Here is a 13324-nt window from a genome sequence, read left to right as displayed (position 1 = left end):
CTCACTGGAACCCCCAACTCCCAGGTTCAAGTGATTCTCATTTCTCATGCCTCAGCCTCCCTCGTAGCTGGAATTACGGGCGTGTGCCACCACACCCAACTAATTTTTTTGTATTTCCAGTAGAGACAGGGTTTCACCATGTTGTCCAGACTGGTCTGGATTCCTGGCCTCAAGTGATCCGCCTGCCTCAGCCTCCCAATGTGCTGGGATTACAGACATGAGCTACTACTTCCGGCCTAACATGGGGTTTTGCAACCTTGTTACTATCAACACTTTGAGCCAGATCAGTCTTTGTTGTGTGGGCCTATTCTGTACGTTGCAGGATGTTTAGCAGGATAGCTGATCTCTATCCACTAGATGCCAACAGCCCTCACCACCTCAGCTGGGACAACTAAAAATATCTACAGACATTGTTAAATGTCCCCAAGGGAAGCAAAATTAACTGTGATTGAGAACCATTGATCTAATGAAAGATTATCAAGACTCTCCATTCAATACTATAAAACATAGTTGACAGAAATTAAAGATCTAAATAAATAGATATTTATCACAGTTTGGAAGACAATATTGTTACAAGGTTAATTCTCCCTAAATTCATCTAGATAGTCAATGCAATCCCAATCAAAATCCCATCAGATTTCTTTGATAGAAAATGATAAACCCAATTTGAAATTTATACAGAAACAAAGAGGCTATGCAAACAGCCTATGCAATCTTTTTTTTTCTTTTATGTGCAGGCTTGGAGCTGGATAGCCTGTGCAATCTTGAAGAAAAAGAATAACAAAGCTAGACAACATATACCACCAGATATTATGTCTTTTTTATAATCGTACAGTAATTAACACAATGTGGCATTTGTGTAAGGACAGTCCAATAAACAGAATAGAAGGACCAAACAGTCACTTGATTTTTTTTTTTTAAGTTCCACAGTAATTAGCTGGATTAGACATGGTCTTACCAATATAGAGCTGGGTCTATTGAAAAACTGTAGAGAAAGATTTAACTTTCAGCTTAAAAAATTATTTTGAGATGGATTATGGACATAAATGTGAGACTATCTTCATGACTTTGTTTAGGCAGAAATCAAACCTGACACGTAAAAGAGAAAATTAATAAATTCAACTTCATTAAAATTAAGAATTTCTGACCATCAAAGCCACAAGCAAGCTATAAGCAAAGAGTATGTTCGCTATATGTATATCTGGCAATGGGCTCATATTCATATTATATAAAAAGTTCCTAAATATTAGTAAGAAAAAGACTGACAATCCTTCTTCCTCATAATGGATAAAACACTCAAATGGGCACTTTTCTAAAGAAGATATCCAAATGGCCCAGCATATTACAAAGTTGCTCAGCAACATTAACTGTCAAGGAAATACAAATTAAAATCACAATAAAAAACTAATACAACCTCCCCAGAATGGCTAAAATTTTAAAAGACTGGCAATACTATGTGTTGGCAAGGATCTTGAGCAACCGAAAAATCTCATGCATTGCTGGTTGAAATGTAAACTAATCTTTAGAAAAAGTTTTGATAGTATGTAGTAAAACTAGACATACTTACACCATATAACTGAGCAATTCCAATCCTGGATATATTTCCAACAGAAATGGTGCATATGTCCATCCAAAGGCATACACAGCAATGTTCACAGCATAATAACCTCAAACTGGAAACAGCCCAGAAGGATAAATTGTAGTATGGTCAAGTAATAGAATACTAAACATCAGTGAAAAAAGAATGATTTCTCTCTCTCTCTGTTTCTTTTCTTTTTTTTTTTTTTTCTTTTTTGTACTTGCTCCCTGTTTCTTCTTCTGCTGTGCAGCTGCTGCTAAAAAATAATCAAGGTAATTTCTTAAGGGCTAGGGGAAAAGGAAAGAAAGCAACGAGATGGAAAAGAACTGTCTCCCCATTCTGAAGTCCAAATGCACTGCTATGAAGCAAAAATAAAAACTATAGAAACAGGTGGGGTGCAGTGGTTCACGCCTGTAATTCCGACATTTTGGGAAGCCGAGGTGGGCGGATCACTCCAGCTCAGGAGTTCAAGACCAACCTGGCCAACATGGGGAAACCCATGTCTACTAAAAATACCAAAACTTAGCCTGTAGTCCCAGATACTCAGGAGGCTGAGGCAGGAGAATCACTTGAACTCGGGAGGCGGAGGTTGCAGTGAGCCGAGATCGCGCCACTGCATTCCAGCCTGAGCGAAAAAGTGAGACTCCATCAAAAAAAAAAAAAAAAAAAAAACTGTAGAAACAAAGGCAATTTTCAATAGAAAATAAGAAAAGTGTGTTTTCTATTAAACAGCATGTTGTACCGGAACAAAAATGGTCTAAAAAATAAAAATAAACAACATGTTGTACCGGAACAAGAATCGTCTAAAAAATAAAAATAAAGAGCATGTTATAATATACCGTGTATGAAAACATTTTTTTTAGCCTTCAAATGTACATTAAAAAAAAAAGATGGTAAAAAAGAATAGTTTCCTAAGTAGCCACGCAGACATTTGTTTTCCAAAATAGATCAACCTAATTAATTCAGAATAATCTTTTCTTCAGAAACGTTTGAGTCATCAAACTTAGATAACTGTAAATCTGAAGTTATAGCTGTTGAGACTAGGACATTAACCCATGGTGAGTAATTATTAATAAAAGTTAATGTCAACAAGTATCGACTGGCAATTTGTCTCCATCCCCAACCCCTACTTTCCCTAACCGCCAAGCCCGGGGTGGGGGAGTGGGGGTGGCACAAGCTCTTGGGAAAGACAGGCAAACCTCTCTCTCTCTCTGCACCCGCTGCGGAGAGGAGGGAACCCATCGGTCCCTAGAGACGCGTGGCCCCGCCCCCGCAACGTCACGCCGACCCAACGGCCGCCGCGTCTCTATGGAAACAAGCCCTGCTTCCACGCAGCGGAGGGCACGATGGCTGCTGGGGAGTTCGGGGACTTGGGCGGCTACTATTTCAGGTTTCTGCCTCAGAAAACCTTCCAGTCTCTGAGCTCTCAGGAGATCACCAGCCGGCTCCGCCAGTGGTGAGGATTCGAGGCGCAGGGAGAGAAAAGCCCCCTTTGTCTTCGCGGCTGTGGAGACGCGGGGTGGGCGTCGAGCGAACCCACGCGGCTCGGCGCCATTCTGAGTGGACCGGAGTTTCCTGAGTGAACCCTGAGCCACGGGGCAGGGCGGATACTGCGGGTGGGATTGGTTAATGGTGCGCTCTGAGAGGGCACCAGCCCCAACATGACTTCTTTTTCCTCCTCTGCCCCAGGTCCATGCTGGGCAGAATCAAGGCGCAGGCGTTCAGCTTTGACCAGACATTTCAGGCCTATCGGAAGGATGATTTTGTTATGGTTAGTATGGGGGAGAGAGTTCCTTGGGTCTCTGCCGATTTAAACTCCCCCCGCCCCACGTTGGCATGGATTCTTGTGAACACAGCATTCCTTCGTGACGTCGTTTTCTTGGCTTTTGGGAATAATAAAAGGTGCAAATGATTTTTTTTTTGTTTTTGTTTTTGTTTTTTGAGACGGAGTCTCGCTCTTGTTACCCAGGCTGGAGTGCAATGGCGCGATCTCGGCTCACCGCAACCTCCGCCTCCTGGGTTCAGGCAATTCTCCTGCCTCAGCCTCCCGAGTAGCTGGGATTACAGGCACGCACCACCGTGCCCAGCTAATTTTTTGTATTTTTAGTAGAGACGGGGTTTCACCATGTTGACCAGGATGGCTCACCCGTTGTAAATTTTTTTATTTTATTTATTCTTTCTTTCTCCTTTCAGTGTCTTGTATCTTGCCTCAGAGAACTTTGCGGTTCTGGAAAATCGCACTTTCTCGAGATTAGTTTCTCTCTTTTTTATTTTTGTTCTTTATTTTATTTTATTTATTTTTTGAAACAAGGTCTTTCTCTGTCACTCAGATTGAGTGAGTGAAGTGCAGTGGCACCATCTCAGCTCACTGCAGCCTCGACCTCCCGGGCCCAAGTGATCTTCCCACCTCAACTTCCTGAGTACAGGGGACTACAGGTGCAGACCACCATGCCCAGCTAATTAAAAAAAATTTTTTTTCAAGGTGGGGTCTCACGATGTTGCCCAGGTTAGTCTTGAATCCCTGGGCTCAAGCAATTCGCTGAAAGTGCTAGGATTACATGTATGAGCCACCACCCTAGCCTCTCTTTTTAAATAGGCACACCTCATTTTAAAGTATTTTTATATATTATCACACAGCTTTATCACAATTTACTAGCTCCAAATTACTTTTGGTTTTTTTCTCAAAATCACACCCACTCTGAGAAATGGGCTTCAAGCTCTACCAGCAATTCCAAATGAGGAATTCCTCCAAAAAAAGTTTTAAGCAGTAGCACAGTGGCTTGAATAAGTCTTTTGACTGCTAGAGATGACCTTTTTTTTTTTTGAGACAGTCTTGCTTTGTTGCCTGGGCTAGAGTTCAGTTGCACTATCTCAGCTCACTGCAACCTGCGCCTCCTGGGTTCAAGTGATTCTCCTTCCTCAGCCTCCTGAGTAGCTGGGACTACAGGCTCACTATGCGCAGCTAATTTTTGTATTTTTAGTACAGACAGAGTTTCACCACGTTGGTCAGGCTGATCTTGAACTCCTGACCTCGTGATCAGCCCACCTTGGCCTCCCAAAGTGCTGGGATTACAGGTGTGAGCCAACATGCCCGGCTGCGATGACTGTTTTGAGAGAGGTAAAACTCACTTGAAAGTTTAAGTTTTGGTGTGTTTGTTAAAATTTAGTTCATTATTTTCAATCCTATTTTTTTTAATCCTCAATTAAATGGAAAATGTTATGGTTTGTGAAAATATCTTCATTCTCTGCCATTCATGTCCTTCATGCATTGACTATAGTTTATAGTTAGGCAGAACAAACACTTCCTGAAGGCTTATCATGTACTAGGAATTCCTTCCAGTGCTGGGGATACAAGGAGGAACAAGACAAGAGCTCAGCTTTCAAAGATTGTACAGGCCTTGGCAAGATTGCAATAAATGGGGAAAAAATCTGATTATTTCATATAGTGATAAGTGCAGTAAAGAAAATAAGAGGGAATGAGAAAAGAGAACATGAGGTAGAATTGTGTCATAGGTCTGGAGGTGAGAAGTCTTAAATCAAGGTGTTGTCAGGGCCATCATTCCTCTGAAACCTGTAGGGGAGAATCCATCCTTGCCTCTTCGGGGCTTCTGGCAGTTGCCAGCCACTGTTGGCATCCTTTGGCTTGCAGCTGCGGCACTTTCTTCTCTGCCTGTCAGTCCCATAGCCCTTTCCCTTCATGTGTCTGCATCTCTTTTCTTCTTATAGAGAGACATCAGTCATATTGAATTAAGGGTCCAGCATAACCTAGTCTTAATTACATCAGCAACAACCCTAATTCCAACTATGATCACTTTCTGACATTTCAGGAAGGATGTAAATTTTGGGGGCACACAACCCATAGCAGAGAGTAAATTGGTTAAATGTCTATCTCCCTTTCCCTAAGATAGTGGTACAGTGCCATTATATTATAATGCTACTGTTAATGACATGAAAAACATTTCTCAAATATTCATGGTTAGATTATTATCTCGTTTTTATTTTTCATTTATACCAGTACTATTTGTCTCTGTCTCTCTCTCTCTCTCTCTCTCTCTCTCTCTCTCTCTCTATATATATATATATATATATATATATATATTTCTTTTTTTTTTTTTTTTTTTTTTTTGAGACAGAGTCTTGTTCTGTTGCCCAGGCTAGAGCTCACTGCAACCCTCACCTCCCAGGTTCAAGCGATTCTCCTGCCTCAGCTTTCCAAATAGCTGGGATTACAGGCGCCTGCCACCGTGCCCAGCTAATTTTTGTACTTTTAGTAGAGGGAGGGTTTCACCATGCTGGCCAGGCTGGTCTTGAACTCCCGACCTCAGGCAGTCTGCCTGCCTTGGCCTTCCAAAGTGCTGGGATTACAGGAATGAGCCACTGTGCCCGGCCCAATTTTTTTAAAAGATCAGGATTTGAGGTCACTGAATTTTCGAGTACTATAAAAAGTTTAATATAATTCATTTATTCAATAAATATGTTGAATATTTACTGTGTCCCTCTAGAGAGTATTAAAAAGATGAAGAGACCTGATCCTAGCTTACACAGCATGTATAGTTGGGGTAGCTAGAAATGTTACCCAAAAAAAAAGGTCTGAGCCAGGGCATGGTGGCTCACAACTGTAATCCCAGCCCTTTGGGAGGCTGAGACAGGAGGATAATTTGAGCCCAGGAGTTTGAGACCAGCCTGGGCAACATAGTGAGACCCTGTCTCTATTTTTTTAAGAATTTTTAATTAGCTGGGCATGGTGGCATATACCTGTAGTCCTAGCTAGTTGGGGGTCTGAGGTGGAAGGATTACCTGAGCTGTGATCACGCCGCTGTGCTCTAGCCTGGGTAACAAAGTGAGAGACCCTGTCTTAAAAAAATAAAATTCTATATTACTTTATGTTTTTCCATAGCAGTAGTGACTCCAGCATGCACGGATTCAGCTATCAGCACTTTTTTTTTTTTGTTGTTGACTGAGTCTCACTCTGTTGCCAGGCTGGAGTGCAGTGGTGTGATCTCAGCTCACTGCAACCTCTGCCTCCCAGGTTCAAGCAGTTCTCCTGCCTCAGCCTCCCGAGTATCTGGGACTACAGGCATGAGCCACCACACCCAGCCAATTTTTGTATTTTTAGTAGAGACAGGGTTTCACCATGTTGGCCAGGATGTTCTCCATCTCTTGACCTCATGATCCGCCCGCCTCAGCCTCCAGAGTGCTGGGATTACAGGCGTGAGCCACTGCACCTGGCCTCAGCATTTTTTATATTACATTTATCATTAATCTTTACAACAATCTGGTAAGTGTGGTGTTCTGACTCCCATTTTATAGCTTAAAATTCAGAAAGGTTAAGTAATGTATGCAAAAACATCCAGCAAAGGGCAAAACCCAGCCGTTTTGACTCTAGATACCATGCTGTTTCTACTCCAAAACTCATAACTAACAGAGGGTATTTAAACTAGAATTCCAGATTTTGAATTTTCCCTTTCAATTCGAAAACAAATTATGTTCTAGATATGTATTTGTGAGATGATAAATGCATGGAAGGAAACATTTATCTGGCAGACATTTCTTTAGTTCCTAGGTCTGTATAGAGGAATAAACACAGTTAGAGTGAGGGAAATAACAAAAATTGTATTGCAGAGAGAGAAGTGATAAAATACATACCAGAGGCATAAGGTACTTAGATGGCAGAAAAGAGAAATGATCGTTTTTGAGTGAGGTGGCAGAAGAGCATTTACAAAAGACAAGACACTTGAGGTGGGGCCTGAAAGATGAGTAGGAATTTGTCAGGTAGATAAAGTGGCAGGAAAATGTTGGGGAGATGTGTGGGATAATATTTTAGAAGACCTTCAATGCCATGCAGAGAAATTTGGGCTTTATCTAACAAGGAGAAGATTTTAAGCAGGACATTAAATTTTAGAATATTGAGTTCACCTTGGCAGAAGTGTGGAGAGTGGGTTGTTAGGAATTAGTCAGGAAGTAGTGACACCAAATTGGAAACTGTTGTCCTCTAGACAGTTATATGATGATGTTGCTTGAGTACGAGTATGGCCTAGAGAGAGATTTAGGAGAAAGGCTTAAGGAATGGTAAGATATTGAGAGTAAAGGAGAGAGGGGCACATTTAGGATGACTCCCACGTTTCTGTCTTGGTTGACTGGAGTGGCTGATGATGCCTTTAAATGTGCAGGAAACAGAAGAATTACAAGGAAAATGAGTTCAGTTTTAGGTATGCTGAATTTGAGGTATGTACAAGTGGCAGTATTCTGGATAGTTGAATATAATGTTTAACTTTGGATGTCGAGAGAGAGCTCTGGGCTCAATATATACTGTTGACATCTTTACCATGGGACTAGGGATGATAAGGAGAATTTTCCACATAAACAACTGCAAGGAAGCTCCTTAATTTACAGAGCTTTCCTGGAAGCCTGCACAACACTTCTGCTTTTATCTCATGAACAGAACTTAGGCATATGAATAGAATTAATTTAGGCCTCCCGCATCCCAGGGAGGCTGGAAATGCAGACGAAGCTGAGCATATTGCTGTCCCAAATAAAATTGGGATTCCTTAAGGAAGAAAGAATTGATACTGGATCAGAAACCATCAGTCTCCCAGATAGATGATACAGTCAAATATATACTTAAATAATTTAGAAATATTGTGAGTCCAGTATGCATCCCAGATGTAAAAATTAAATTAATAAAAAAATTAAAAATAGAAAAACATCTTTTTTCCACTTTCACTTTTTAAAAAAATTTTATTTTTAATAGAGATGGAGTCTCACTCTGTTGCCCGGGTTGGTCTCAAACTCCCAGACTCAAGAAATTCTCCTGCCTCAGCCTCCCAAAGTGCTGGGATTACAGGTGTCAGCTATCACATCCAGCCCACTTTCACATTTTATGATAAAAGTTTATTTAAAGTTTTCACATGCATTTTGACATCAGTATCTTTGCTATTACTTTAACTAGTTTGGGAATCATCTTATGTTTTTTCAAAGCACAATCAACTTTCCTAAAGTTGAGATACAGAAAATCTCTTCTAATGCCTTACTGGAAATTGCATAACAAGCCAGAAATGCCATTTGTGTATTAGGACATTTTTTAAAAATTTACTTACTAGACATATAATTGTAATCTCAATAATGTAACTTGCATTGCTCTATTTAAGATTCCTTTACAAAGACTTATTTCCTTTGATTCTAGGTTAATTCACTGCAGACCAGTTGACCTTCAGCTCCATTTATAATAACATCTAACCTGTAACTGTTAGGTTAATAACCCCCAGGAATAATTACTACATCTGAATTAAATTTTCTTCAAAATATTCTTTCAGAAGGCCTAAAATGCATTCAAAACCAATATTAATTGAGGTTAATTCCAGTTTATGTATCTTTTTCTAAATGTACAATTGTATAAATTAAAATACTTGCATGAATATTCTTTAATTTGAAAGACCAGAAAGTCATAAAGCAACTTGCTTTTTGTCTAGAAATAACTTGGGGAAAATTTATCTTTTTATAATTGAGCATATATGATGTCTTTTTGAAAAAATATGTTTACCTTTAATTCTTCACCACTAGAATGTAATTTTTCACAACTAGAACAGGGACTGTGTCTTGCATAATAGAGACATTTGTAAATAATCCTCAGTTCACATCTCTTCTCCTTTCTCGTTAAATAGCATTTATTAAGTGATTTTTTAATGAAGATAAATCCAAGGAGTCATCTTCAATTCCCTATTTGTTTCTTCCTCCTAAGTAATGTTAAATCCTTCTACTTCTCCGCTGGGCGCGGTGGCTTAGGTCTGTAATCCCAGCACTCTGGGAGGCTGAGGCGGGTGGATCACGAGGTCAAGAGATCGAGACCATCCTGGGCAACACGGTGAAACTCCATCTCTACTAAAAATACAAAAAATTAGCAGGGCATGGTGGCGTGTGCCTGTAATCCCAGCTACTCAGGAGGCTGAGGCAAGAGAATTGCCTGAACCCAGGAGGCGGAGGTTGCGGTGAGCCGAGATCGCGCCATTGCACTCCAGCCTGGGTAACCAGCGAAACTCTGTCAAAAAAAAAAAAACATCCTTCTACTTCTCTGCCTCCCCACTTGCTATCTCCTTGACGGATGGGAATGTCAGCTCTTCAATGATTACAAAAGTATCCTTCCTTTTAACCAGTCTTTTTCCAGCCCTTCAATTCATTCTTTACACCGTAGCCAGGGTGAACTCTAAAAGTAGCTAGGCGTGGTGGCTCACACCTGTAATCCCAGCACTTTGGGAGGCTGAGGCAGGCAAATCACCTGAGGTCGGGAGTTCGAGACCAGCCTTACCAACATGGAGAAACCCCGTCTCAACTAAAAATACAAAATCAGCCAGGCGTTGTGGGCACGCACCTGTAATCCCAGCTACTCGTGAGGCTGAGGCAGAAGAATCACTTAAATCTTTGTGGCAGAGGTTGTGGTGAGCCAAGATCGCGCCATTGCACTCCAGCCTGGGCAACAAGCAAAACTCCATCTCAAAAAAAAACAACTTTAAGTGTGGCTGGTGCGGTGGCTCATGCCTGTAATCCCAGCTCTTTGGAAAGTCAGGACAAGAAAATCACTTGAAGTCAGGAATTGAGACCAGCTTGGGCAACAAAGTGAGACTCTGTATTATAAAATTATAAAAGCAAAAAGAAAACTTCAGTGTCTTCCCACTTCCCTTCGATCAAAATACTGATCGAGATCTAGATCAATTTTAGATCAAGATTAAAATTCTTCACTTGCTGGGCATGGTGGCTCATGCCTGTAATCCCAGCACTTTGGGAGGCCAAGGCAAGCGGATCACAAGGTCAGGAGTTCGAAGCCAGCCTGACCAACAGGGTGAAACCCCGTTTCTACTAAAAATACAAAAATTAGCCAGGCATGGTGGCACATACCTGTAATCTTAGCTACTCTGGAGGCTGAGGCAGGAGAATCGCTTGAACCTGGGAGGCGGTGGTTGCAGTGAGCTGAGATCGTGCCACTGCACTCCAGCCTGGGCAACAGATTGAGACTCTGTCTCAAAAAAAAGCAATTATTCACTTGACTACAAGGTAGATTTAACTACTCAGCCTTATCAGACCATTACTGCTTTTCTGGGTCACACCAGACCTCTTCCCTTTCCTTGAATGGAATGTACCATCCTTTCTCACCTTACAGCCTTCGAAGTTGCCTTTTTTTCTCCCTTAAAAAATGGCAATTCCAGTGGCATACTGGAATCAGTTTAGGAGAGCCTGATTGCTACTTTTTCAGGAATCTTTGTTTACTGGTTATTAAACTATTGGCAACCTGAAATCTATCATGGAAACAGGCAAATGCTACAATCAGGGCTTTTTGAGGGAGGATGGCCAATGGTTAAACATTTACTAGTATACCTCTTTGCCCGGCTAACTCCTACTCAACTTTCTGATGTAAAGCTAAATGTTCTTTTTTTAAAGTGGTAAAAAAAATTTTATTAAATCTCAATCCTTAAATTCTTAAGTACTTTTTTTATTATTATACTTTAATAAAAATTTCAATTAAAAAAGTACTTAAGAATTTAAGGATTGAGATTTACTCATAAGTGGGTGTTGAACAATGAGAACACATGGACACAGGAAGGGGAACTTCACACACCAGGGCCTGCTGGGGGGTGGAAGGGTCAGGGGTGGGATAGCAGTGGGTAGGGAGATTGGGGAGGGATAACATTAGGAGAAATACCTAAGTAGATGACAAAGGGATGGATGCAGCAAACCACCATGGAATGTGTATACCTGTGTAACAATCCTGCACACTCTGCACATGTTCCCACAACTTAAATGTTCTTTCTATAGTAACATTTCTTCCCAGTAGCATTAGATTGTGTCTGCCCATTATGTACTTTTTTGTAGTATTGGTAGCATGTTACACTTGCACTTTTTTATAGTATTGATGGCATGTTATTATTTCCTCCCTTACTATCTGCCTGCCCCTGAGGGCAGGCACTGTCCATTGGATTTTAGTATTATGAAGTCAAGGGTACTGTTCTTTAAGTGATAGGAGCAGGAGCCAGATAGAGAGGAATGAGAGGCTGGGCACGGTGGCTCATGCCTATAATCCCAGCACTTTGGGAGGCCGAGGCTGGTAGATCACGAAGGTCAAGAGATCGAGATCCTGGTCAACAAGGTGAAACACTGTCTCTATTAAAAATACAAAAATTAGCTGGGCATGGTGGCGCGTGCCTGTAGTCCCAGCTACTCAGGAGGCTAAGGAAGGAGAATTGCTTGAACCCGGGAGGCGAAGGTTGCGGTGAGCCAAGATCATGCCATTGCACTCCAGCCTGCATAACAAGAGTGAAACTCCATCTCAAAACAAAAAAAAAGAGAGAAAGAGGAACGAGAGGTAGATAAAAGAAGTGAAGCTGGGCTCAGTGGCTCACACCTGTAATCCCCACACTTTGGGAGGCTGAGATGGGCAGGTCGCCTCCATCTCAGGAGCTCAGGAGTTTGAGACCAGCGTGGCCAACATGGCAAAACGCTGTCTCTACTAAAAATACAAAAATTAACTGGGCATGGTGGCATGCTCCTGTAGTCCTAGCTACTCTGGAGGCTGAGGCAGGAGAATCAATTGAACCCAGGAGGTGGAGGCTGAAGTGAGCCAAGATCGCACCATTGCACTTCAGCCTGGACGACAGAGCGAGACTTTGTCTCCAAAAAAAAAAGAAGTGAGACAGTTTAGATTCCTCTCTCAAGAAGGTATTTAGGAAAAGTGAATGATCACTTGAAGAGAATGTTGAAAAAATGAAAATATTTATTGTAACAATTTAAACAACGAAGAATAATTCATAGAAAAAGTCAGTCTTACCCCAATCTACTTCTGCGTCCTACCCTCTCAACCCTCCTCTTACCACAAGTCTGTAACCACCACCTCTGAAGCAAATAGTTTGATGCTTATTCTTACAAACTTTTCTTTATGCTCATATAAATGTATAGAGGTTTTATTTTGTTTTATCATATGCATTACTTTTTTTTTTTTTTCCTTGAGATGTGGCCTCACTCTGTCACCCAGGCTGGAGTGCAATGGTGCGATCTCAGCTCACTGCAACCTCTGCTTCCCTGGGCTTTAGCAGATCTTCCTGCTCAGCCTCCTGAGTAGCTGGGCCACGGGTGCATACCACCACACCCAGCTAATTTTTTGTATTTTTAGTAGAGATGGGATTTTACCATGTTGCTCAGGCCGGTCTCAAATTCCTGAGCTCAAGTGAGCCACCTCAGCCTCCCAAAGGGCTGGGACTACAGGCATGAGGCACTGTGCCTGGCCATATTACTCTTAAATTACCCTTCTTTAACTGAAAGTATTTGTGGTTTTTCCTCAAAATCAATGCATAATTCTTTCAGCGGATGTTTATTTAATGAGTGTTATATGTTAGGCCCTATTCTAAGTCCTAGGACATAGCAGTGAATAAGAAAAACAGGACCCCTGCTCTTAGGGAGCTTACATTCTATTCTTATACTTTCTTTTCAATAGCTGCATTCTGTCTGATATAGATGTACTATATTTTGTTCAGCTATTTTTCTACTGATAAACATTGAAATTATTTCCAAGTTTTGACACTACAAACAGTACTATATTAAAACAAAAAAACTCCTTATACCCAAATCTTACTAACTGGTGGTTTCAGAACCGAAAAGTAGAGTTTGTTGCATGTTTTTATTGTTTAAGGTAATAGCAAATTACTTTCCTAAAGGATTATAAAGATTCATACTTCTGTCAGCAGCTTGTGAAAGTGCATATAT

General features: G+C 41.1%; 1 protein-coding gene across 4 annotated transcripts in view; it reads left to right on the top strand.

Annotated features, from left to right (window-relative positions):
* Positions 1–2900: 2900 nt before the first annotated feature.
* Positions 2901–13324, top strand: part of CFAP300 (cilia and flagella associated protein 300) — a 38594-nt gene continuing 28170 nt past the window's right edge. For all 4 annotated transcript variants that reach the window (XM_078339892.1, XM_009007187.5, XM_002754642.6 and 1 more), the window contains exons 1-2: positions 2901–3035; positions 3269–3350. In XM_078339892.1, the coding sequence (XP_078196018.1) occupies positions 2926–3035; positions 3269–3350 (192 nt within the window). In that variant the 5' untranslated portion in view covers positions 2901–2925. The remainder of the gene's footprint in view (positions 3036–3268; positions 3351–13324) is intronic.

This window comes from Callithrix jacchus, chromosome 10, assembly GCF_049354715.1.
Source record: "Callithrix jacchus isolate 240 chromosome 10, calJac240_pri, whole genome shotgun sequence".
Classification (NCBI taxonomy): Eukaryota; Metazoa; Chordata; class Mammalia; order Primates; family Cebidae; genus Callithrix; species Callithrix jacchus.
This window is presented reverse-complemented; position numbering and strand designations above follow the sequence as displayed.